General features: G+C 42.3%; 1 protein-coding gene across 2 annotated transcripts; it reads left to right on the top strand.

Moving 5' to 3' along the window:
• Positions 1–26,471, top strand: ENTPD4 (ectonucleoside triphosphate diphosphohydrolase 4). 2 transcript variants are annotated; one of them, XM_077766638.1, is made up of 12 exons: positions 1–99; positions 1,555–1,752; positions 2,275–2,480; positions 5,170–5,320; positions 5,837–5,940; positions 14,322–14,381; positions 14,663–14,793; positions 16,435–16,601; positions 20,015–20,339; positions 22,309–22,394; positions 23,199–23,360; positions 24,479–26,471. In XM_077766638.1, the coding sequence occupies exons 1-12, from the start codon at positions 92–94 to the stop codon at positions 24,696–24,698; spliced, it is 1,818 nt and encodes a 605-aa protein (XP_077622764.1). In that variant the 5' UTR covers positions 1–91; the 3' UTR covers positions 24,699–26,471. The 2 variants fall into 2 exon arrangements, with proteins under 2 accessions (XP_077622764.1, XP_077622763.1); XM_077766637.1 differs by having other exon boundaries at positions 14,663–14,817.
• The last annotated feature ends 917 nt before the right edge of the window (positions 26,472–27,388 follow it).

Raw genomic sequence — 27,388 nt, 5'->3', positions numbered from 1 at the left:
GAATGCTCTAACTCCCGGAGGACCTCATCATTTCCGTAATGGTGTGTGAGGACTGACTCCTAGAACAGTACTTGCTCTCTGACCCATCAGCATGGGGAGGTAAGTGATAGTGTCTAATCACTCATGCTGTAAAATTTTAGTGCCACAGAAACAGATCTTGATTTGGAATCTAAATTCCAAGTGAAGTGTTCAAAGTAGGCTACACTTCTGTTTAACACCCTTGTTCTTCCCGGCCTCATTGGCTGCTTGTCACAGGCAGAAAGTAGTCTTGCCAGATGGATTCTCCAGGGGTTAATGTAGCTTACTGTAGATGGCATGCATGGTGGAACCTGTGAGGCGTGCAGTAAGCACAGGGTAACTGAAGCCTTGCAGGTGTGGGCAGGGGATGACAGACTCCATGAAATGGCCCAGGGACCCACAGGGAGACTAGAAACTATAAGTGGAAAACTCCATTGGGTTAGCAGGATACCCTTCCTTCTGTGAGATTTTTAAAAAAAAATTTTTTTTTAACATTCATTCATTTTTGAGAGAGAGAGAATGCGAGGAGAGGAGAGGTAGAGAGAGAGGGAGACACAGATCAGAAGCAGCCTCCAGGCTCTGAGCTGTCAGCACAGAGCCTGGCATGGAGCTCGAACCCATGAACTGTGAGATCATGACCTGAGCTGAAGTTGGATGCTTAACCAACTGAGCCACTCAGGCGCCCCTCTGTGAGATTTTTTAGTTCAGAAAGCACTCTTTAAAGGGTAGAGTGTAGAAATAAACCACAAAACAATAGCATTCTAAAGGTAGCAAGTTTTTTTAAGTCAAATAATAATCTCTCATTCTTGACTTAAACTGAGAAGAGAAATGGGGGTTTTTTATTTTGTTTTGTTTTGCAAAAATGTCTCAAATATTTCTAAAACATAGGACATAGCAGAATTCATTTATTTACCTTGTTATGAGCATGTCGTTAAAGATGCTGTTTTTGTCCCATTTTCTCAATCATCAGGAAGAAAGTTGCCTTGGGATTCAGTGTTAAGAAAAGTTACTCCTCCTGAGCTATTTGTAGGTTTCTAATCTAGTGGGCAAGGTTTTGGCCACTACAATACTTAGCCACTTTTGCAGGCCTGTCTTATTACGTGTATTTATCGGTACCAGATTGTTTTTTGGTTTCATCATCCTTAAACCTGAGTTCATTATAGATTTATAGATCTGTAGTATTGAACATTTTCTTGTAAATTGTGTCTAATTCTTTTTGGGAACAAAGCAGGATAGAAATAATAACCTATATAATATTGTCAACGGGGAAAAACACCATCAGGGTGTAATTCTCATTTGTGTAGTTTTATAATAGTGAGTTAAATAGCAAAATAGGAATACGGAAGATGCTGGCATACAGATACCTACCACCAAGGAAATACAGTTCCTCAAGCCAGATGTCTTCTTCCTTTGAGATCAGCGTAGGTGAGGAGAGGCCACCTTGGAGCAGATTGCTTTCAAGTCTTTTTTTTTTTTTTTTTTTTTTTTATTTTTTTCTTTNAGTTTTTTTTTTTTTTTTTTTTTTTTTAATTTTAGGATCGGCATCTCCTGTCTTTTTCCTGCTTCCTGGCATTTTAGCATCTCTCCGGTGGGGTGTCCTCGAATTCTGAATACCAACCTACGCCAGATTATTGTTATTAGTGTTCTGGCTGCTGCTGTTTCCCTTTTATACTTCTCTGTGGTCATAATCCGAAATAAGTACGGGCGGCTATCCAGAGACAAGAAGTTTCAAAGGTAAGAGGAAAAAAAAAAAAACATTTCTTTTCCAGATGGGACGCCACGCCTCCATTTTACAGCTTCACGACTTTTGGGCTTAGGGTGGAATTTAAGGAGCATGTGGCTGCAGGAAACAGAATCCGTACCGAAAACATCAGGGCATGAAAAACTAAACTGTTTGAAATGGTTTAATCATTAACTACCAAATCCATATCATAAGAGGGTTTAAGCATAAGCTACTCCTGTGATACCTTTTAAGCTGATTTTTCAGTTAATGTCCATGGTTTGGGAGTAGTTTTGCTTCTCAGTACTTGTTTGAACTTCTTACAAGGGATAAAGACTGTGCCTCTGATTTAGATTGTCTTCATCACTATCACTTGTTTTGTTTTGAGTCTTTAGTCATTTGGCTGTTGTAAAAATGCCATTGTGGATCAGCTCAGAATCTGCTGCCTTGACGGTTATTTATTGCATTTGCTTGGTTAGAGTTTAGGACGATCGCCTCTGTCTCAATAAAAACGTATGTTCATTTTTCTAAACAAGATACTTGGCTCGAGTTACTGACATTGAAGCGACAGACACCAATAACCCCAATGTGAACTATGGCATCGTGGTGGACTGCGGGAGCAGCGGGTCTCGGATATTTGTCTATTGCTGGCCGAGGCATAACGGCAATCCTCATGATCTGCTGGACATCCGCCAAATGAGGGATAAAAACCGAAAGCCAGTGGTTATGAAAATAAAACCCGGTATGTAAAAGATACATAGCTGACTGGTAACCTGGTTCTGTCCTTTATTCTCTGTGAGGTTTTTCATGTCCTTCCCTTCATTTCTCCAGAAGTCATCACCCTCATTCAGAACTCCCCCCAGGACCTGTTTTACTCTCTTTCCCCTTTTCTGTCCATCCTGCACGAGATGACTAACTCCTTAATAAAATACCCCAAACCGCATCTCTTTGTCTCCTACAGCGTTTACCATAGTGCCTACTCATGTGTGGCCTGAGGTGTTTGCTAATTGACATTAATTGTGGAGGGATGTGTTTTTCCTCTTTGGTAGTCATTGGTCTCTATCCCTAATGACTGGGTGATTTCAGATAACATGGATACTTGAACCCTAATACATTGGTATATGTTTCTTTTTCCCCTCATTTTGAAAAAGTGCCCCAATATATTTCTAACTGGATTATTTAAACAAGAGTGACTGTAGAACTGATGAGCTGGTGTTATGTCCAGTTTTTAATGATACCACAGTTTCTAAGTCAGGGTGTTATGTAAAAATTGGGATTTGCGTTTTCCATTAAACACTTTAAATTAGCGGTTCTCAACCTTTTTCTGTATACCATTTCCATGGGTAGTGCTGTTCTAACAGAAGGTTTAGGAATGGAAGGTGTCCAGGAGTGCCTTGAAATAGGCATTTTACATCTTAATAGTTATTAATCACTGATTTAAAACAATGGACCACAGGGGTACCTGGGTGGGCCAGTCAGTTGGGTTCCAACTTTGGCTCAGGTCATGATCTCTCGGTCCATGACTTTGGGCCCTGCATCAGGCTCTGTGCTGACAGCTCAGAGCCTGGAGCCTGCTTCAGATTCTATGTGTGTCTCTTTCTCAAAGATAAATAATAAAACATTTACAATATAATAATAAAATAAAACAGTGGACCACAGATCTTAATAGAGATTCAGCACTTTTATTTCATTTTACTAGCGTGTTACATAGTAAGATATAAAAGCCAAACAATCCAAGGAATTTATCTTGTAAAATATTAGAGAATGTTGATTAAAAAAAATAATTATCGTAGCTTATTATCTCCTGTTTCAGATATGTAAATGAAAAGAAGGCTCACGTGTGATAAAATACCTGTCCTCTCACATAGTTCCTAATCACATAGACTGTTGGCCCTCTGAGTTCATCCCAGTCTTCATTGAATAATTTAGGCCCCACTTCCTTCTTCGGGCAATCTTTGAGTTGATTGTTCTTTGATGTTTGGGCAGCTGGGCACCAGCATGTTGCTCAGAAAATTCAGAATCTCTACCTCATGTTTCAGGTTAAGGAGAGGGAATTGAATCTTGTCTAAGCATTATTTTGATATCAGTACATTTCCATGAAGAAAGATCTTTTTTTTTTCGATAAGTCTTAGTGAATGACTTTTAATTTTTAGTTTTCTGTTCCGTCCCTTAAATTTTTATGCATTCCCAATCTAGAACATTTTCATTGTTAAAGTAATATTGATCCAAAAAAAAAAATTCACCAGAAGATTGAAATATAAAACTGTATAAAGTACATTGCATTTCATCCAGCTTCACATACCACGTCCTGTCAGTGATTAAACTGCTCACTGGAATAAGATAAAATCTTTCATGCCTTGGAGTGTCCTTTGGGACGTCATCAGAATCTCCTCAAAATTAGGTTTAACATGGTTCTCTCTGATGCTACAGAAAATGTTTGAGGTAGAAATTCAAGTACCTTTTTATAGCAGTTCTCCATCCTAAAGCAGGGACTCTCATGCATAGCATTTCAACAAAGCTCTAGAAATTTCCTTAATTAATAGATTCTAGATAGTTTGGAGCTTGGTGCCTGTTGGAACAGTATGTGGAGTAAAAAAAAAAAAAAAAAATCTGGCTTTTGGTCTGTTTTCTGCTGAGTGTTCTGACAAATCACTACATCTTTCTGGATCCACAGTTTCCTAATCTGTGAAATGAGAAATTGGGGAACTTCTCAGATTTGAAGCCAGAAAGACACCGTTTGCTTAGGGAATGGTCGAGGGATCACCAGGACTGGAGGGTAGGATGTGTTGTGTCAGGCTGCCAGGAGGGATGAGGAGAGAAGAAATAATGTGAGAGGAACCAGGAAGATCAGTGAGGCCCAAAATGCATATTAGGGGAGGGAGAGGGATTTTATCTGGGATCCTGGCTCGGGCCGCTGGGGCCAATGATGGTGGTCCCTGGGGTAGGTAACTACAAGGTGGAAGTTGAGTTCAGATCTGTCTTATGTGTATACGTTGAGTTTGAGGCCTGTGCTGTGGACAGTCACCACATACTGATCTGGAGGCTGGGAATGAGATCTGGTGACTGCTGGTGAGACTTGGAGATCCGAGACACATAGACGGTGTGGCAGCCATGGGACTGAGCGTACTTGCCTGAACAAAGTGGGAACGTGTTCTCGAGGGCAGACGTGAGCTCGCGTGCAGTTGATCCCAGGGTCTGACGCGTACTAGTTGCTCAGTTGGGTCTCAGTTTTTCAGAGACTGAGAAGAGAGCATAGGACTGAACATTCAGTACCACCATCATTGAAGAAAGAGAGTTTGTTGCTAGAAGGATAGGGAAAAACCAGGAGAGGGTGGCGCGTAGCTTGAGTTTCTCTCAAATTAGCCACATTGAAGAAACATAACTTGCTAGTTAACCATCTCCTTGTTAATGGAAGTGTCCTTTTTCTGTAGGCATTTCAGAATTTGCTACCTCTCCGGAGAAAGTCAGTGATTACATTTCTCCGCTCTTGAACTTTGCTGCAGAGCATGTACCAAGGGCAAAACACAAAGAGACGCCTCTCTACATTCTCTGCACAGCTGGAATGAGAATCCTTCCTGAAAGGTGATCCTCCATGTGAGGCCAGGGCTGGGGAGGTGGTGGTGGTGCTGGTGGTGGTGGTTTATTTTTCTCCCCTTCCCTCCTTCTGTCCCTTTTCTTTCTCCTCCTCCCCTTCCGTTATCATCACCAAAAGGAAGACATTAAAAATTCCTTCTTCACATTTGGAATAGTACCAGAACTATTCCCTTAGCTGGAACTCACCAAAAATCATTTATTTATTTGTTTATTACTCTAAACTGTAAACTATAAAGTTGTCATTAAAAAACTGGATTTTCCGTGTTGTAAGTGTAAGGGTTGCAGTTGTAGTTTTATGTCTAGGAATCACAGAATTCACACAACTCGTGAAATTCCTTCCTAAAATAAACAGTGTTTTCAATGAGTCGCTCTGGTTTTAAAATGTACTGTTTTCATATAAGACGTACCAGAGCCAGAGTTTTTGTTGTCTTTTGTTTTGTTTCATTTTTTAAAACAAAAACTTGGGATGTATTTTGAGATGTAAATCTGGGGCTTCTCTTACAGCCAGCAGAAAGCCATCTTGGAAGACCTTCTGACTGACATCCCCGTTCACTTTGACTTTCTGTTTTCTGACTCTCATGCAGAAGTAATTTCAGGGAAACAAGAAGGTTGGTATTTTGGTCTTCAACTTGAAATTTGGGAAGTTCTTATTTTAAGTCTTCCCCATTTTTCCCCAGCGCACACTTTATTAAAATACTTTGAATGTCTTAAAATTTAGGAAGTCATAGCCTGGAAATAGTATTTTTAAGTGGCCAAATTAATGTCTTATACGACCAGTCTTTATTATCCAAACATTAAGCCATTAGAAAAATAACTTAGTTTGTCTTCACTACATTTAGGAAACATATTCTGGACTCGTTTTGATAGAAAAGGTTTGTGTTCCTTGCCTAAGTTGTACAGCTTCATGGAGTTATGATAATTCCTGAGTTATTGGAGCCTTCTATTGATTTACTTGCTACAAAGGGAAATTATTCTTGACTTTGATATCCTGAGAAAACATTAGTTCTGTTTTCAAAGAAATGCTTCAACTTGAGAATGAAATGACAAGTCAATGAAATTATTTGGGGAACAGCTTGCTAGAAATGGAAACCAAAAGCATTTACTTCAAAATCGTCTATCATTTCAGCAAATACCTCCTCTGTGAAAGGCACTGTAGAAAATACACACTGGGTGAAATTCAGATACTGCCACTAAGCTGTTTACAGACCAGTGAGGCACACAGTTGGCCGCTCTATAAGGTAGAGTCTTAGGCGCCATGAGGAGAGTAAGGAAGAAGTATCATGGGAGTTTGAAAGAGGGAGACATTTTGTTTTTTTTGTAGCCAGGTACCTCAGGGAGCAAGTGACATTTGAACTGTGCCCCCGTGTATGGTTAAAAGCATGCCAGAGCATGGTAAGGGTGGGGCTTTGAGGGAGGGATAGGAAGCACATTCCAGGCTGAGGAAATTATTCGAGTCAACACAGGTTAGAAAGGCTGCATGATGGATGGGGAAACAAAAGTGTTTTCGTTTGAGTGGGTTACGGCCCTTTGCAAAGGTGGTAGTCATTCGAAGAGTTGGAACTGGTCTCGGTGGCGCCAGCCCCATGGCGGCATGAGTTGTTGCTTTTCTCTCTCCCTTTTGATTTATAACTAATCAGACATCCATATCCCAGAAAGCACACCCAAGCGATCTGTCCCTCTGAAAGTGGGTGGCTTGCACCTCAGAGGAGGCTGTGGAGCCAGATAAGTGGCAACAGGGGCAGCAGTGGACCAACACAAATTTTCTAGCAGAGGAGATGGAGGGTGAAGGGGTGTGTGTGGGGTGAGGGGGAAGGGGTTACCTGACAGCACATGGTGGGACCTGTTGCTCTCTCTGAGCAGAGATCCCAGTGACTTAAGAGGAGGGAAAGGGAAAGGAGGAAGGCACGGAGAACTGAAGGAATGTGCTTCCTGCTGTCTGCCCCAGGATTCTGGCCAGAGGATCACCCATGGATCTCTGGAACACCCCCCCCCAACCTTTTGAGGATCCCCTAGCAGGCTGTGGGCACATTCAAAGCCCCAAGTACTAAGCACACACCTTTACCAACTCTGCAGTCATCCTTTTTAAAATTACCAACCTGTTGAACTGTTAGACTCCAAGTAAAAAAAGCCTTATGTATATAAGAAAGGTGTTCACTACTTGAAATTCAACAGAAAGAGCCATTTTTTGTCAAATGTTGAAAAATGATGTTAATGCGGTATCACAAAAAGAACATGGCCGTTTTCTAGTAATGGAACCCAAAGATACAGAATATTCAAATCTAACTGGTACAGAATTCAAAATAGCTGTTATAAAGAAATTCATTTGAGCTACAAGAAAAAAGCCAAGCAGTAGAGTGATCTCAGGAATAAAATTAATCAACTGAGGGGAACTTTACCAAAGAGATTAAAATTCTAAAGAACTGAACAGAATGTGGAGCTGAAGAATTCAATACATGAGATGAAAAATGCACTAAAAACCACTGGAAATAGAGTGGATGGAGGAGAGAATAAGCAACTTGTGGGCGGGGATATAGAACTGTTTCCTGTTGAAGAGGAGCGAGAACTAAGATTTTTAAAAAGTAAAGTGACCCTGTAAGAACTATCAGACTCCCATTAGGAAAACCAACATAGTTTTAAAGGGTACCCCAGAAGGAGAAGAGAGGGAGAAAGGAGCAGAGAGCGTATTTAAAGAGGTGTAATAGAAAACGTCCCAAGCCCAGAGAAAGAACTGGATACATAAGTCTAAGAAGCTAATAGACCAGCTTCTTTATCTCAGTGCAGAAAAGACCCTCTCCAAGACGTGTTGCATTAAAACTGTCAAAAGTCAGTGATAAATTATTTTTAAGGAAGCCAGGGGGTAAAAGACAGTAAGCTACAAAGGAAATCTCATCAAGTTATCAGCAGATTTCTCACCAGAAACTCTGTAGGCCAGGTGAGCATGGAATGACACTTTTAAAGTATTGAAAAATACACATAGCCAGCCAAGAATACTGTTTCTGGCAAAGTTATCCTTCAGATATAAGGCGAAATAAAGGCTCTTCCAGAGAAACAGAAGCTAAAGGAGTTCACCCCCTCCAGACCACCTTCCAAGACACCGAAAAGAGCTTTTCAAGCTGAAATGAAACGATGAATGTGCACAAAAGTCTAATTAAGGTGGTAAATAGAAAAAGAAAACTAACTTTTTTAGAATAGCATATAAAACAAGTATAAAGTTTAAAGGGAAAAGAGCATTAAAAATAACTATAGCTACTACAACTTGGTCACAACATCACAGCATAAAAAGATAATTTGTGACATCAAAACTATAAAAGGGGAAGAGTAAAGCATGGAAACTTTATAGGTGAATGAAGAGAAATTGCTATCAGTAGAAAAAGACTGTTCTGTCTGTGGGATGCTTTATGTACACCTCATGGTAACCACAGAGCAAACATCAAAGCAGAGAGACACAAAATCATGAGCAAATCCTGGAAACCATGGAAAACCACAAACTTAAAGATAAACATAAACATAAGTGGGGGAGGGAGTCGGGGGGAAGAAAATAACCAGAAGGCAAGGGATGCCTCAGTTAAGGGTCCAGCTCTGGATTTTGGCTCAGGTCATGATCTCACAGTTTGTGAGTTTGAGCCCTGCATTGAGCTCCACACTGACAGCGCAGGGCCCGCTTGAAAGTCTCTCTTTCTCCTTCTACCCCTCCACTGCTTTCTCTCTTTCTCAAAATAAATAAACTTAAAAAATAAATAAATAACCAGGGGTGCCTGAATGGCTCAGTTAGTTAAGCATCCCACTTTGGCTCAGGTCATGATCAAACTCAGGCTTGTGAGTTCAAGATTCTGTATCTCCTCTTTTTCTGCCCCTCTCCCATTTATGCTCTGTCCATCTCTATCTCTCACTCTGTCTCAAAAATAAACATTAAAAAATTTTTTAAATAAAAAATGACCAGAAGGCAAAACATAAAATGGCAGTAGTAAAACCTTATATATCAACAGTCACCCTAAATGTAAACAGATTGAATTCACCAATCAAAAGTCACAGAATAGCTGGATTAAAAAAACAACAAGACCCAACTTTATGCCACCTACAGGAGACCTGCTTTAGCTCTGAAGACACACAGAGGCTCAAAGTGAAAGGATAGAAGACAATATTCCAAGCAGATGGAAACCAAAAGAAGGCAGGCATAGCCATACTCATATCAGACAAAATCTACTTGAACCCTGAAGGGTAACAAGAGACAAAGAAGGTCATTTTGTAATGATAAGTGGGCCAGTACATTAAGAAGATGTAACATTAGCGTATATGCTCCCCACAGGGGACTGCAGAATCCTGCTGTCTGCAGTGGATGAATCATCCAGACATAATCAATAAGGAAAACATAGGAACTGAACCACATGTTAGCACAAATGGACGTAATGGACGTAATAGACATTTACAGAACATTCCATCCTAAAGCAGCAAAATACACATCTTTTCAAGTGCACGTGGAATATTCTCCAGGATAGCTCCTGTGTCAGGGACACAGAGGAAATCTTAACAAGTTTAAGAAGACTGAAATCATGCTATGTCTTTTTAACCACAATGGTATGAAACTAGAAATCAACAAGAGGAAGGTGAGAAAATCTACAAATATGTGGAAAATTTTTTAAACGTTTTATTTTTTGAGAGAGAGCATGAGCAGGGAAGGGGCAGAGAGAGAGAGACAGAATCTGAAGGAGGCTCCAGGCTCTGAGCTGTCAGCACAGAGCCTGATGTGGGGCTCGAACCCACAACAGTGAGGTCATGACCTGAGCTGAAGTCAGACACTCAACCGACTGAGCCACCCAGGTGCCCCTAAATATGCGGAAATTAAATAGCATACTTCTAAACCAGGGGATCAAAGAAAAATCCAAAAGGAAATTAAAAAGTATCTCAAAACAAATGGAAAGAGAACATTGAAAATATTGTGGGATGTAGCAAAAGCAGTTCTGAGGAAAGTTTGTAGCAATAAAAGCATATTATAAAAAATTAGATTTCAAACAAACAATATAACGTTATATCTCAAGGAACTAGAAAAGGAACAAATGAAGCCCAAAGTTAGCAGAAGGAAGGAAATAATAAAGATCAGAATGGAAATAAATGAAATAGAGAACAGAAAATCCTTAGAAAGGATCAATGAAACTAAGAGCTGGTTCTACAAAAAGATAAAATTAATAAACCCTTAGCTAGACTAAAAAAAAAAAAGTTAAAACTGAAAGAGAAGACATTACACCTGACACCACAGGAATACATAGGACCATGAGACTTCAGCTGACCTTTGAACAATTTGGGATTGAACTGCATAAGTCCACTTATATGTGGATTTTTTTCAGTAAATACAGTACAATACTATAAATGTATTTTTCTTACGATCTTCTTAGCAACACTTAATATGCTTCTGATCAACACTAAGCTGTTAGTAGTCAAGTTTTTAGGGAATCAAAAGTTAACATCGGGGGGGGAGGGGGGCAGTGCCCCTGACACGCACATTGTTCAAGGCTCAACTGTACTGTGAACAATTCTATACCAATAAATTATGTAACTTAGAAGAAAGGGATGCATTTCTAAAACCTACAACCTGCCAAGACTGAATAGGAAGAAATAGAAAATCTGAGTAGACCAATAACGAGTAAAGAGATTGAATCCATAATCAAACTGCCAACACAGAAAATTCCAAGACCAAATGGCTTCACTGGAGAATTCTACCAAACATGTAAAGAATTGATACCAATTCCCCTCAAAATTTTCTAAAATATTAAGGAGGAGGGAAAACTTCTAAACTCATTTTGTGAGGCCAGCATTATGTTAATACCAAAACCAAATAAAGATACCACAAGAAAACTATAGACCAGTATCCCTGATGAATATAAATGTAAAAATTCTCAACAAAATACTAGCAAACAATTCAAAAACACATTAAAAGGATTATACACCATAACCAAGTAAAATTTATCACTGAGATGCAAGGATGATTCAACACACGCACATCAATAAATTATAATATATCACATCAATAAAGTGAAAAATAAAAATCCTGGCATCATCTCAAAACATCACAGAAAAATATTTGACAAAATGTAGTATCCTTTCATGATAAAAATCCTGAACAGATTAGGTATAGAAGAAATGCATCTCAACATAGCAAAAGCCATTTATGACAGACTCACAGCTAACCTTAGACTCTGTGGAAAGAAATTGAAAGCACTTCCTTTAAGATCAAGAACAAGACCAGGACGCCTACTCTTAGCACTCCTATTCAGTGTAGTACTGGATATCTTACTAGAGCAATTAGGCAAGATAAAGAAGGAAAATACATCCAGATCAGAAAGGAAAAAGTAAAATTGTCACTATCTGCTGATGATATGATCTAATATATATAAAATCCTGAAGAGTCTGCCAGAAGCTGTCAATCATTGAATTAACCAACAATTTCAATAAAGTGGTAAGATACGAAACCAACATACAGAAATCAATTGCATTCCTTTACACTAATGAATTTTTCTTTTCTGAAAAAGAAAACTGTCCTGTTCCCAGTGGCAGCAAAGACAATAAAATAGAAATAAATTTAGCCAAGGAGGTGGAAGATCTTTACCACAGAAACTACAAGACTTGGCTGGAAGAAATGGAAGAAGGCAGATTGAAAGACAACCCACGTTCATGGGTCGCAAGAATTAATTTTGTTATAATTGCCATACTACTCAACCCATCTATAGATTTAATACAGTCCCCATCAAAATCCCAAAAGCATTTTTCACAGCAATAGATGAAGCAATCCTGAAATGTGTGTGGTATCTCAAAAGACCCCTAATAGCCAGGGCTATCCTGAGAAAAAAGAACAAAGCTGGAAGTATCATGCTTCCAATTTCAGGCTATTGTACAAAGCAACGTTATAAAAAAAAAAAAAATAGTTTGTTACTGGCACAAAAAGAGACACATTGACCAATGGAATGAATAGAGAGCCCAGAATTAAATCCAAGCATATACAGCCAACACCCAGTAGTGAAAAGGATGGTCTCTTCAACAAGTGGTGCTGGGAAAACTGGATAAACACGTGCTGAACAAAGAAATTGGACCGCTGTCTCACACCACTCACAAAGATGAATTCAAAAAGAACCAAAGAGAAACCTAAGACTTGATACCATAAACTCCTAGAAGAAAATGTAGGCAAGAAACTCATCAATATTGGCCATGGCAATGATTTCTTGGACATGACGCCAAAAGCATCAACAACAGAAGCAAAAGCCAACAAATGAGACTATATCAACTCAGAAGCTTCTGCACAGTAAAATGAAATGACAACCTACAGAATGGGAAATAATTTTGCAAATAGTGGATAAGAGTTTAATATCCAAAATATATAAAGATCTCATACAACTTGATGACAAAAAAAAATAAGGAAAAATTTGATTAAGAAACTAATAGACATTTTCCAGAAAGGACGTTAAAATGGCCAAATGGCACATGAAAAGATGCTCAGCGTCACTAGTCATCAGGGAAACGCAAAGCAAAACCACAATGAAATTTCATCTCATACCTGTTAGAATGTCTGTCATCAGGAAGACAAGATAGCAGGTGCTGGCAAGAATGTGGTGGAAAGGTAACCTGTATACATTGTAGGTAGGGATGTAAATTGGTCCAAGCACCATGGAAAACAATATGGAGGTTCCTCAAAAAATTAGAAATAGGTGGTACAATCCAGTCAGTCCATTTCTGGGAATAAACCCAAAGAAAACAAAAACAGGATTTCAGCAAGATGTCTGCACTCCCGGGTTTACCACAGCATTCATTACAGGAGCCAAGATAGAGAAACAACCCAACTGCCTATCAACAGATGAATGGTTTAAAAAGATGTAGTACATATACATAATGGATTATTATGCAGCCATGAGAAAGGAAATCCTGCCATTTGTGACAAGGTGGGTGGAGCTTGAGCACAGTATACTTACTAAGTGAGATACGTCCACTTGTGGAATCTGAAAAAGTCAAACCTGGGGCACCTGGGTAGCTCAGTCAGTTAAGCGTCCAGCCCAGGTCATGATCTCACAGTTCATGGGTTTAAGCCCTGTGTTGGGTTCCACATTGACAGTGTGGAGCCTGCTTACAATGTTCTCTCTCTCTCTCTCTCTCTCTCTCTCAAAATAAATAGACTTTCTTAAAAAAGGCTTTAAAATAAAGCCCATAAAAAATAGTAAAGTAGTGGTTACCAGGAAAGGAGGAATGATAAGATTGGTGGTATTTAAGGGTGCAAACTTATAACAAGTAATAAATAAGCCATAGATTTCTAAGGCACAGTGCAAGGAGTATAGACAGTAATGCTATACACATATTGTGATGTGAAAGTATTACAAGGGCATTTATAGGACAGCATATAGATGTATCAAAGTAACACACTGTATACCTCAGACTTAACAAATGTTGCATGTCATATCTATTCAGTAAAAACAAAAAGTTGGACAGGTCTTAGATTGTCAGACCAGTAGCGGAGAACAGAATGGGTTGGAGTGGAAGAGGAGGGCAGGAAGGTTGACGAGGTCTCTGTGATGGCTTAAATCCAGGTAGAATTGAAATTGGGTAATGACTGGGTAGGGAATGTTGCAAAGAGAATCAGGCTCAGCAACTGAGTGGAAATGAGGGAGGAAGGAAGTAGAAGAGTCAAAGTTGCTTTGTTTTTAGAACCTTGTGATTGATGGGTTTAACTTGATAAAGTAAAAACTCCATTATTTCAAAATAGTTTCAAATGAAAACTAGCGCCGAGGGAATTTTTACCTGTGTAATTGATAAGAAACTGTAAATTTTAAAGTTGAGAGGTCTCGGAAAAAAATACTAGGAAAACATATGCATTATTTCAGATGATGTTTTCACAGGTCATCAGGGAGTAAAGGAAATGAGTTGTTTGCACAGAACGCATTGGTAAGAGTTGTACAAAAATACCTTAAGACTTTCTTCTTCTTCTTCTCTTTACCCTGTGAAATGTCTGTAGGTGTGTATGCTTGGATCGGCATTAATTTTGTCCTTGGACGATTCGAACATATTGAAGATGGTAAGTATCATGTTTCCAAATAATGTGTCTGACTAGAAATGATGGCTGTTCTGTCTAATCCAAGGATAGAAAAGGAGTGAGGTTTTGTGACACAGCTGAGTGTATTGGAGCAGAGAGGGGGGCTGCCATTTCACACCATTAACTTGACTTCAGGTGGGAGGAGTGGGCTGCGTTTGCCTAGGTAGGCTCGAAAGTCCCATGAAGACAAGAAACCCTCCACACACAAGGTCCCAGTTCCCTGGATTTGTTCTGTTCCAACGGCTGTTTCTTGTTCTTTGCAGACGAGGAGGCAGTTGTGGAGGTTAACATTCCTGGTAGCGAAAGTAGGGAAGCCATTCTCCGTAAAAGGACAGCCGGTATTCTCGACATGGGAGGCGTGTCAACCCAGATAGCATACGAAGTTCCCAAAACTGTAAGCTTTGCCTCCTCACAGCAGGTTATTATCTGTCAAATTTTCTTCCATTTGCTTTGGTTTTCCTTTAACATGTCTCCATCCATTTTGTTTTTTCTGAGTCTGAACACATCCTTACTATGCTTGCTGAGGTCCCACCTTCCCAACCCAGGAGAAAGGAGTCAGGAGGAAGCCAGGCAAACCTCCGTTTGTGTTTGTTCATTGAAGTCGGCTGGTTTGTTTTCTGAACTTCAGAGTTTTCGTTTGGTATAAATGTCAGTCACATGCTTGAATTTTTTGTATTTTCTCTTCAGTCACTTCTTTTCTCAACAAATATTATAAAACAATGTTAATAGCATCATATTTCTTAAGTTATATTGAGGAATGTACTTTTTTTTTTTTAAGACTCAGCTTTTGACTTTTCTGGAAAGGATTGAGGTTTGTATGCACTGCTTGCACATTTCTGAACTGTAGGTCTCCCCTGTTTTTCTCAGTGGCCTTCAGGGCTCTCTGTCACAGCCTGTAGTTTCCCAGTAGGCTGGGCAGCCTTGCGCAGTGAGAACCAGAAAGGTTTCCACATGTGTTCCTGAACTGCTACGGGTCTCTATGATTCTGTTTCCACTCAGCTGTAAATTACCACCAAAGCCTGGTTTCCTGCACTTTCCCCTCACATATAGTGTAGTGGTTAAGAAGACTGGAGTCTAGGCTCCTTCATCACGCTGGTTTCACTAGTTGTGTAACCTTATGCACATCGCTTAAGTTCTTTGAACTCGGTTCTTCATCTGTAAATGTGAATGCAGTTATCTCTCACACAGGGTTATTATAAAGTTGAAATGCTGTAGTGCAGATAATATATCTAATGTACCACCAGGCACCTAGTGTTCACTCACTAAATGTTACTGGTATGTTTATTAAGCTCTTAAGAAAAATGCTTTGTAAATTCAAGTATTATAATTTGTGTTTCCTACTTCTCATCCAGGCACGCCTCTAGAAACTGTTACACTCTCTTAAAAGTCATGTTTTCCCCCTCAAGATAAAGCAAAAACAGACAACCAACCAACATAGCAAGTTTGGAAAAAATACTAAAAAATCAGGGTGCATTTTCATGGATGCATCACCCCAAAAAAACCATGGTTCTCATTTTGTATTTCTTTTCATTCATTTCATTCATGGTTGTTATAATATTACTGTTTATAAAATTTTGCATCCCTTGTTTAATAGGGTATAAGCATGTTCCTGCATAAAGTATTGATTACCATAATTAACCCCCTTTGAAGTTATAGATTTAGATGACACTCAGTTTTATTCTCTCACAGAATCGCTGAGGTCATATTTGTGTATAGAGACTTTTCAGTGGTTAGAATTATTTCTAAAGCATAGGCTTCCATAAGCAGGCTTTCTAGATTGGGGGATATGAACTCTAGCGCACACTTCCAGTTACAGAATGTAACAGTATCACAGATGTGCAGCATATCTGGAATTTCTTAAGTCAGAATTGTCATATTGAATTTGGATGGTTGCTTAGAAGGGTCCTCGGGAAAGGCAGAAGCAGAAACTTTTGCTACTTTTAGATGAGAATCTTTATAGATCCTTCTTTTTCACAGGAGGTGATTGTTTTGGTATTGCTTAAAATATTAAAGTGTTTTATCCTTGCATCTGCAGGAAGAAGTCGCTAAGAACTTGTTAGCCGAATTTAACTTGGGGTGCGATGTTCACCAAACCGAGCATGTGTACCGGGTCTACGTGGCCACGTTTCTTGGGTTTGGTGGCAATGCTGCTCGACAGAGATATGAAGACCGAATATTTGCCAACACCGTTCAAAAGAACAGGTAAAGCGCCTTCCACTTCTCAGCGTTTACTTTCATATCTCGGTCTCTACTTGTAGAAAACCACTCCGGGCAAAGCAGGGAGACCTCAAGCAGCAGAAGTGTGTCAGCACCTTCACCTTCAACTCCCCTGCCAGCTGAGAAATGAAAGGGCACCGAGGTCCTGCCTTCAGCCTCAAATCCACAGCCCTCTGGGTTAGAAGTTTCACTGTTAACACAGTAGAAGCTTTGAGCCCTGGGTGGTGTATTTTGCATTGCAGAGTCCTTGGGAAACTCAGCACCTGGGCTGCTGCAGATGTCCTGGGGGCCAGCGGTATGTGACAATAAAATTGTCACCAATGACAGAAGGGAATTAAGTGATGTTCTGGTGGTGGTCTGGAAAAACAGCCTGTGCAGTTACTCAATGATTTAAACCATAGGGCAGGAAATTATTCAAGAGAAAGAAGTGATCCAGAAGTCTTAAATTAGTGGTTTTAAACAGTTTTAACAGTGTAATTTTTTAAAATGAGTTTATGAAGAATTCTGATATAGAAGATATACAGAACAAGAGCAATGCTCTATCAGTATAAGTTTACTTTATAAGCATAAGTATATTGCAGTTATTTATTTGAAATTAGTTCATAAGAGCAGAGCTGTTTGGATGACTAAAAATATCTGAAACCTGGGGTTGTATAAAATATTCTATTAATTGCTATGCTTTGTTTTCTTTGTTTAGATGAGCAATTTTGAGGGGAAAAAAATCCTAATTCATAAAGATAAATGGTGGTATATAGTTCCTTCATCAGTTTAATCTTAGTAAGCCTGGAGAGGCCTGAACTTTAAGAATGGCCAAGTCAGAGCCATTCAGTACCATACTTTCCAGAAATTCACGTATGTGAATAGGAAGAGCAATAAAAACTTATTTTTCTGCCCCAGACCTTAACTGAGTGGTGTTAGTTAAGAGATAGGTAGTCCTGGGGCACGTGGGTGGCTCAGTTGGTTAAGCATCTGACTTCAGCTTAGGACATGGTCTCGCAGTTTGTGAGTTTTGAGAGTCCCCTGCGTTGGTCTGTGCTGACAGCTCAGAGCATGGAGCCTGCTTCAGATTCTGTGTCTCTCCCCCTTTCTCTGCCCCTCTCATGCTCATGCTCTGTCTCTCTCTGTCTCTCAATAATAAAAACATTAAAAAAAATTTTTTTTAAGGAGAGAGAGTAAAAAAAAAAAGATGGGCAGTCCCAAGGCACATGGGGGCTCAGTCAGTTAAGCGCCTGACTCTTGGTTTCGGCTCAGGTCACGATCTCATGGCTTTGTGGGTTCCTGCCCCACATTAGGCTCTGTGCTGACAGTGCAGAGCCTACTTGGGATTCTCTCTCTCCCTCTCCACCCCCTCCCCCACTCACACTATCTCTGTCTCAAAAATAAATAAATAAACTTAAAAAAGAGAGAGAGATGGGTAGTCCCATACTTTCTTTTTAAACATGGTGTATTACACAGTACATTTTGGTATAATTATTTTCTATAATAGTCCTAAAATAGAAATATTTAATAAGTGATTTTGAATTTTAATGTTTATTTATTTTTGAGAGAGAGAGCATGAGCCAGAGAAGGCCAGAAACAGGGCAATAGAGGATCCAAAGCAGGCTCTGCAGTGAACGCAGAGCCTGATGCAGGGCTTAAGCTCACAAACCGTGAGATCATGACCTGAGCTGAAATCAAGAGTTGGCCACTTAGCCAACTAAGCCACCCAGGTACCCCATGAATTAGAACTTTGGAGAAACACCTTCTGCAATGTTAATTTTCACTAATTGATGTTAATGTGAGGAAACTTGTATAATGGACAATTCAGTGGTACTTTTTAATTTAGATATAGGGCAACTAAAAACAGTAGTGTTGAAGTACATTTCACTATTCTTGGACTCTGATAATTACTAGAAATGTTAGTCATCACTTTTTACACATGAATTGAGCCTTGAAATGCATCTATATTTCTTTGCCATTAGTAGCAATTGAGTTTTAAAAATTAGATATTTTTATTTAGTGGCAAAGACCTTAATATTTTACATTCAAGTCCATTTTGAGTTGACCTGAGTTTAGGAGTAACGGACCTGTCAGTTGAGTGGCAGTCTCCTAGTACGGAAACACCTTTTTGGCCCATGTGATGTCACAGTATCAAACTCTAATGTGGGTCCAGTTGTTGTAAACTGTTTCGTGTTCCTCACTGCGTAGTGGTGACTAGCGGGAAGTACACGTAATGGGGTGACAGATCTTAGCACGGGGAAATTTCACTGCGAAGTCAATAAGCGCAGTTCATTTCAGTAGACAGTTAAGATTTCCGTGGGACTTCTCAGAGCCTGTAGTGTGATAGAAACTCTTTTATCTACAGCAATTGGGACCAACAGTTGATTGATTTTTAAAAATCCATTAAAACATGGGCACCTGGGTGGCTCAGTCAGTTGAGCATTCGACTTTGGCTCAGGTCATTATCTTGCAGTTGGTGAGTTAGAACCCCGTGTGCTGACAGCTCGGAGCCTGGAGCCTGCTTCAGATTCTGGGTCTACCTCTCTCTCAGCCCATCCCCTGCTCGCACTCTGTCTCTCTCTGTCTGTCTGTCTCTCTTTCTTTCAAAAATGAACAAACCTTAAAAAAAATAGTTAAAACAGAGGATCAGAATTGAATCAAACCACAGGCATCTTGTTTTAATTCACATGTTCATTTTCCAGTCTTTTGCTGTGGACTCAGGTCTCTTCTTAGGCTACACCTGTCATCTCTCTGCGTGCACTGCACCTACTCATCTTGGTGTCGTTTTGGCTTCTTTAAAGATTACCAAGGGCTTAACAGACATTTGTAAAAGAATTTGATTTTTAAAGTTTGGCTTTTCAGAGTTTCTCAAATTTTTTTAAACCATGCTAATACTGAACTTGACAGCAGTTTTCGAGTAACTTGCCTTTATCGTGTGTTTCTAAGACATCTAACCTGGCTTGCACGGGGCCAGTTACTTCTGTCCTCATCTCTGTATGGTTACACTCGCAAGCAGTAGTGGCGGAACAGGGTTGGAAATAACGCAGTTGGTAGGCTGCAGTGAACTTGAGACTGCGAGGAGCTCCGGAACCACAGGCACCCGGGCCGAGAGTACCAGGCCGTGTGCCAGGGTCAGAAAGCACTGGTAATCCGACCAGGTAGCTGTTTTGCTGGACCCTGTTCCAGCGTCTGCGCACGTATCTGCTGTATCTGCGCGTGTGTTTGGATGGTGATTCTCCAAGAGGGGCTAGGTACCTGTTTCCCTGACCTCACTATCCCGGAACCCTTTTGCGTTCCCCCAGGGCACCCTGCAGGGCTCATGTTCCACAGAGCACATCTTGAGAGACGCGGGCTTGTGGCTGCTTCTCGAAAACCCGGCTTTCTGTCAGTCTCAAATCAAGTTTCTCTTGGTCCTGTAGGCTCCTGGGGAAGCAGACGGGTCTGGCTCCTGACACTCCATTCCTGGACCCCTGCTTACCCCTGGACATTAGAGATGAAATCCAGCAAAGTGGGCAGACCATGTACCTCCGGGGAACAGGAGACTTTGACCTCTGCCGAGAGACCATCCAGCCTTTCATGAATAAAACAAACGAGACGCAGACCTCCCTCAACGGGGTCTACCAGCCCCCCATTCACTTCCAGAACAGTGAATTCTATGGCTTTTCGGAGTTCTACTACTGCACTGAGGACGTGTTACGAATGGGGGGGGACTACAACGCTGCTACTTTCACTAAAGCTGCAAAGGTAACCTGCAAAGAAACCCTCTTCCCCTGCATGCTTTTGAGAGATGGTGTAGACGCTGGCAGCCTGGGTCCCCCCTTGACCCTGGCAGGCCCAGCTCAAGAACGGGGGAAGGTGGGGGGTAGAAGGATGTAGTGCCACCTGTCGGGGATCCTGTTCCTTGGCTGAGCGAGAGAGGTAGTCCCGGCAGGAGTCACAGATCCGCGGTGAGCCGGCGTCTGCCCACCACTCCGGGCACTGCTCCGATGGCCAGTGGCTCCCAGGTGACAGACTTGTAGATCTCCATGTAGTACCGCCACTGGTGTCTTGCCCTACTCCTGCAGCCCTCCTGTCCCTCCGCTGAGGACCCCTGTCCTCTTCTTGGCCCCGGCCTGACGGGTTCCTAGGCTCTGTCAGGGATTCCCCGCCTTCATACCCTCTGAACGTTGGTGATCCTGGACTTCCACCCTTGGCCCGTGGGCCCTCCAGCTCTCTCCCATGCCCATGGTTCACTGCTGCTGCCCTCCAAGAAGAGGCCCCAGCCTCCGAGCCCGGTGCCCCCTAGTTTTCATGACCCAAAGCAAACCCACTGCTTTCTCCCCATTTCCTTTGATGTTGTCTTGGTTAATGGCATCCCTGGCCACCCAGTCCACCAAAACTCAGGAGTTCTAGACTTCTCCCTGCCACTCATTCCTCCCTCGCTGCGCACCCCCCATAATCAGTCATCAGGCACATTATTTTATCCGACATCATTTCTCAGAGCCCTCCCTGCTCTCTGTCCTGCTCTCACTGCCCTGGTGGGGCCTGCATCTGTCACCTGTGCTACCGCAGGAGCCTCCAGCTGGCTTCTTGCATCCGGTCTCCCTCTGTCATTCATTGCTCACGCCACTCCCAGAGACACACCTGTCCAAACCACAAGCCCCCTCCCCTATTTACAGTCTTCAGCAGTTTCCTTTTGTATGAGGATAAATCACAAATGCTTTAGCATGTCCCCCCCCAACCCTGGAGCCACCTCTTCCCATCTTGCATGACCTACTCTAATCATAGCTACTCGTTTCCCTGACATCCAAGCTACTTTGCATCTTGTCTTCATTCACGGTGTTTTCTCTGCCCTAACTGCCTGTCCTTACCTTTCACCCCACACTGAGTGTTGTTCTGTGTTCCCTGTTGCAAGTTTCACCATCTCTCAGAGCCTCAGTTTCTTCATCCTTGAAATTGAGGCTGGAATTATAGCCATGCCAAGCAGTGGCTTTAAGTATTACACTCAGAAAAGGCACTTAGTGCTCCTTAAATCTTAGCTATTAATATTATTACAGGGGCACCTGGGTGGCTTAGTCAGTTAAGTGTCCAACTCTGGGTTTTGGCTCAAGTCATGATCTCACGGTTTGTGAGTTCGAGTTCCAAGTCGGGCTCCTCACTGACGGTGCAGAGTCTGCTTGGGATTCTCCCTCCCTCTGCTCCTCCCCCAGCCACATGTGCGTGTACTCTCTCTCCCTCAAACAAATAAACTTTTAAAAAATATATTGTTACAAGTAACTTCAGGGAAAGATGGCCCCTCTTTGCCTTCTCCTAAAGACACAGCCTTCTGTAATCAGCTTGGTGTTCCCCGAGCCTTGCACTGTGTAACTTCAGACACAGGTGTCCACTCAGAACCAGCTGAAGTACCACTTCACGCTTCCAGAAGTTTCTGCCAGTCACAGGCAGTCACAGAGGAGGAAACCAAGCAGTTTTGAAGAGGTTGGCTATGGGCAGGCAAACTCTCTGTAACAGTAACTTTGGCAGACTTTTAAGACTGAACAAGCATGGTCTTCGCCAATCAGTAAGCATTTGCTTGGGTGCCGTGCCTTCGGTCTTCACGCTACACATAGAGGTTGAGCTTGTGTTGCCTAATTGGAAGGAGATGTTTGTTACGAATATGAATTTGGTAAACCCTTTTCAAGATGAAGAAGCTGTTAATTTACCAGTGGTTTATTTGGGGCAACATTTCTTCCAGGATTATTGTGCAACGAAGTGGTCGGTCCTGCGGGAGCGCTTTGACCGAGGACTGTACGCCTCACATGCCGACCTCCACAGGCTGAAGTAAGCAGTGGGTGGCTGTGCCTCGCGGTTCCAAGAAACAACTACTTGTGTCCAAATACGTCCTACAGTTTTTTGTTCAGTTTTGCCGTTCCTTCTACCTGGTGTTCCCCTGTCTGTCCCTTGCTTGTTGAAGTCCTGCCCTGACCTCAGAGTCAGGACGTTGCTGTCCCTCTCTCGTCTTCCTCTGCCCATTCAAGGAGACTCCACCCCTCTCGGTCTCCAGAGCACACGTTACTTCTCCCTAGTGGCATTCATCAAATTCTGCCTTACTTCATAGTTCGTTGGTGCTTTTTAAAAATCCTGCCATTATAAGTCATTTAAGTACATTAGCTGCCTTATTCTCTGTGATTATATCTTACTACTAACTTAACCCAACACTTTGCAAAAAGTAAGCCTCTGATAAGTCTTTTTAGAATCACACACTATCAGAGCTGAAAAGGAACCTCTGCCTTCTCATTTTATAATAAATAAACTGAGGTCCAAAGAAGTGGACACTTGTTCAGCATTTTAGCAGCGAGTAAGTGATGGCCCGCCTGAGGAAATGGTGTGTCATGCCCACGTATTAAATCCTACTGAGACCGAGTTTCATGAGCTCATTGATTTTGACAGGTGAACTGTTTAGGGTTGTGGGACAAGTGGCACAAACCAAGTAAATCAATGGGGAATGCATGTGGGTGGTCTGGCTGCTCAGTGCTGGGCTCGGGAAGCCTCTGCACCCACATTGGTCACAGGGAAGGCCGTCTCAGTGTCCGGTTAGGTTGACAGCAAATGAAGCCCACTTACGTTTGTGCTTGGTGCTCGTAGGTATCAGTGCTTCAAGTCCGCCTGGATGTTTGAGGTGTTTCACAGGGGCTTTTCGTTTCCTGTCAACTATAAAAATTTAAAGACAGCCTTGCAAGTTTACGACAAGGAGGTTCAGTGGACCCTTGGAGCAATCCTTTACAGGACCCGCTTTCTACCCTTAAGGTACAGCTCTGAATTTGGTGACAAGAATCAAACAAAAGCATGGCAGCTGTGGTTTGTGGGTGTTTGAGGCAAACGCTGGCTGTGGGCAGGACTTGGGAGTCCGTGACACTTGACTTTGGTCTTCCCCACCAGTGCATCCTTCCCACCCCGCCTGTCCCATCAGAGGCAGCATGAAAAGTGTCTGATTATTCCCAAGTGTCTTTCCCTAACTCCTGCACAGAAGGGTTGATTCTGGGGTTCTTCACTTCAATGGCTTGGGACCCTCCTTCTGAAAATATTGTTTTTAATGTATAAAATCTATAACAGAGGCTACAGAGGAAACCACTGTATTGAAGTATAGACATCAAATATATTTATCAAATTGATCAAATATTCACAGAAAACCTATTGGCAGTACAGTAATAGGTGCTGTTTTTTGTTAACACCTGAAATGACAAATCTGGCAACAGAACTAGTGCTTCCTGTAATTTCAGTACAGTGATGTCAGTGTCGATATTTGGAGGCATACGCCAGCCCCCGCCACATGATCGAAACGACCTGTGAGCTGCACCATGGGCAGAGTCACATGCAGTGCCGACACGCCCGTAGTCTGGTGTCTGCACTCACGGCCGTTTTTCCCCGTTCATGTTCCCAGACCTGGCTGTCAGCTGGCCCCATGTAAGGGCCCTGGTGTGCTAGGAGTTCGCTTTAAGGGGATCTTTGTCCCCTTCACTTAATTGAGCATGTCCCAGCCATCCACTTAGCTGGGCTAGCCGCAAAAGAAGCGGGCATCGTGGGTATTACTGCTCACCAACAGGTGGTGTGATTCCACACTGGCGTCCAGGTTGTAGCGAAACCCTTGCCTTTCTTTTAAATTCCTCTGACTTCTGGCCCAAGTTGAAGTGATGATAGCTGAAGGCACGTTTACGTGTCATCCTGTTAAGAGTTACAGCCACCCTGTGTTGGGCCACGGTGGCCTACATTACGCAGGTAAGGAAACTGAGCCCCAGAGACCAGGATGGCAGTTTTTGTCTCAGAGCCGAGCCCTGAATCCAGTTCCCCCGACCCATACCCTGTGCGCCAGTACATCACGTTCCTTGCCTGACTCGTCCTGTTTGTTTTTGTTTCCCGGTGGCCAGAGACATCCAGCAGGAGACCTTCCGGGCCAGTCACGCGCACTGGAGGGGCTTCTCCTTTGTCTACAATCACTACCTGTTCTCGGGCTGCTTCCTGGTGGTCCTGCTCTCCATCCTGCTCTACCTGCTGCGGCTCCGGCGCATCCACAGGCGGCCACCGCGCAGCGCTTCGACCGCCACCCTCTGGCTGGAGGAGGGCCTGCCGTCCCAGATGGCTGCCTGAACTTAGGAACAAATTCGAGAGCCCAGGAAGACTTTCTGAAGGAAAAGCCATTTTTGCCTCAGGGTTTCTCTTTATTCTCACTCGGCTTCATTTTTCCTTTCCCTTTTTGTTCCTTGAAACAAAAACAAAATCCATTGTTCGTGAGCTCTGCTGTCCAGAAAGTGTTGCCTTCAGCCGTGCTGTATACAGCTTTCAGTGGAGGGAAAAGGACTTCGTTTCTGCTGCATCGGATATGAACTAAGGTTTTTGGCTTTTCTTTAAGGGATGTTAAATTTTAAACAGATGCACTTTGCCTGGCAGAGTGTTGGAGGGAATGGCAAAACCGCTTCCCATCAGTGGAGGTGGCACTGAAGCGTGTCGCGTTCTCAGAACCAGAACCCGCCTGGCGGAAATCCTAGTCCTCTTTTCGTCCATCTCAAAAGCTCTGACTTAAAGAGGGTGGTGTGTAGTTTTTACTTACTGTTTAGGTCTGTCACTGTATGTTTTCTTTGTAGGTTTAAAAACTCAAAGCCATTTATACCCGAGAGAGAAATGCAGGCACCAGGAGGTAACTGTTTTTAAAACTGATAGTCCTGGAAGATGTGAAATAGTGACTAGAGCAATGTACATGTGTGTATGAGAGAGAGTGATGTGTGTGAGAGAAAGTGAGAGAGAATGTGTATGAGGGAGAAAGTGACAATGTGTGTTAAAGAATGTGTGTGTGAGAAAGTGAGAATGTGTATGTGAGAGAAATTATGAGAGAGAATGCGTATGTGTGAGAACAAGAGAACATGTGAGAGAATGTGTGTGAGAGAGTATGTGTGTAGAAGGAGTGCATGTGAATGTGTGTGTGTGTGTGTGTGTTGTAGGAGAAGGAATGCGTGTGAAAGAGAGGGAATGTGTGTGTGTGAAAGAGAAATGCTAAGGGAAGAGGATGAGAGAATGCATGCCCTTTTTTAAAAAACACTCTTCAGAATTTACCATTGCATTTCTTCTTAATGTAGAACACTCCCCATTGCCATTCATTCATTGTCTTTCCTGACCGCAGGTCATGACTTTCTCCGTCCCACCTTTCAGCAGCCTTAGAATATTATGTCTTTGAGTGAGTTGGAAAATCCCTCAAGTTTCATGGGTTTCGATGTCATTAGAACTGGAGCTTGTGCCTCCTGACAGTCACGTCAGCATTTCTCAGTGGCTTAATTGTGCTCCAGTTTCTTCCAACGTCAAGTTGGTGTCCCCTCCTTAATTAAAAATGGCCTCTGTGGTTTTACTTTGGAGACCCCCATCCTTACACGTTCTCTCTATTATGGCCATGACTGAGGCCGTGTGGTTAATCCCACTGTAAATCCAGACTAAGAGAAGGGTCTGACTTTAACCAGAAATAAACTCACACTTGGAGAAAACAAGTTTGACATTTTAAACAAAAACCTAAAGAGGACACCTGGATTGGCGTATGTGAGATCAGTTGTTTTACACCTATTCATTTTGTTTAGAAGCCTTGGGAATTCTCATACCTAGTTACTGTAGGTGAAGTTGTTTTTATGAGTGTGTGTGTGTGTGCATGCAGGCTGTTTCTTAACCCCAGAGCGCTGAAATTCATTTGGTTGATAGCAAATGTCTATGTGGAGAACCGTCAGCTGCTTTTTCAGACATTGTTGGTTAGAGAGCGGATTCGGATCCTGAAGCCCTTATTTAACTTAGATGTTTATCTTGTTTATTATTTAAAACATGGCATACTGTATCTTGATGACTTGAAAAGATTACAAATGTATAAAAGAAATGCAAATTCTCTTACTCTGCTCTTCCTAGTGAATATTCTAACAGTGAAAAAGTGATGGGTAGCAGATTTGTCTCACAGACCCACGGAAGGTTGGAGGAGCCGTGTGCTCGTACAGCCTCTGGCGTGTGTGTGCTCTGGTCTCAGAGAGGACGGAGGTAAATTTCCCTGTGAAAGGTCCAGCTTCTGAAACGCCCATCTCCAGCTGTTTAAGTGCTTGGTCCCTGGTAAACACGGGTCCTTATCAAGACCCAGCCACCGAAGGACAGTGTTTTAGACACCCCAGGAGTAGAGTGAGCTGGTGTCCTTGAATCCTCTGACGCGGTTCTGTAGACTGTGGGTGGCATCAGCAGCGAAGAGGAAGTATGTTTATGCATTAGCTTTTCTCCTGCCAACCATTGGGAGTAGCAAGTGACCTGGAGAATGAAACTTCAGATGCCTGCACTATGTGATTTTGCCTTTAAAATCAAGGCAAGGATTAGCCAGCATAGGCCCAGATTTAAATGGGCCTTAGTTAAGACTTCCTAGCACAGATAGCCACTTTAAGTAGAGGGTGCCAGTTTGGTCCAGCTCTACTGTTGGGGGGGTGGTGGGGGCGCCAGAATCAAGACAACCAGTTCTGCTCTATGTCTGGTCTAAGGATTCCTCTACAAGGACCTACCTCAGGCTTCTAAAGAAATCCCAAGTCAAGGTTCCAAGGACCGAACAACCTTACACTTTATGTAGTTAAGTGCCCATGTTCCCCTGCCAAAGAACTCCCTGGGGTTGGCGGGGGCGTGGGGGGAGGGTGGAGGCAAACTATTGGCCACAGGGGAAATCTAGAAGGCACTCGAGCTGAGAATTGTTTTTCAATTTTTAAAAGGTTGTTAAAGGAAAAAAAGGGGGAGTACGTGTGAGAATATGTGACAGAGTATATGTGACCTGTGGAGCCTAA

The sequence above is a fragment of the Crocuta crocuta genome, unplaced genomic scaffold (assembly GCF_008692635.1).
Source record: "Crocuta crocuta isolate KB4526 unplaced genomic scaffold, BGI_CrCroc_1.0 scaffold225, whole genome shotgun sequence".
NCBI lineage: Eukaryota > Metazoa > Chordata > Mammalia > Carnivora > Hyaenidae > Crocuta > Crocuta crocuta.
This window is presented reverse-complemented; position numbering and strand designations above follow the sequence as displayed.

Coding starts and splice junctions, on each gene's coding strand:
- ENTPD4 (XM_077766637.1), top strand. Junction 5,941..14,321: donor AATTTCAGGGAAACAAGAAG/GTTGGTATTTTG, acceptor AAATGTCTGTAG/GTGTGTATGCTTGGATCGGC. Junction 23,361..24,478: donor ACCCGCTTTCTACCCTTAAG/GTACAGCTCTGA, acceptor CCCGGTGGCCAG/AGACATCCAGCAGGAGACCT.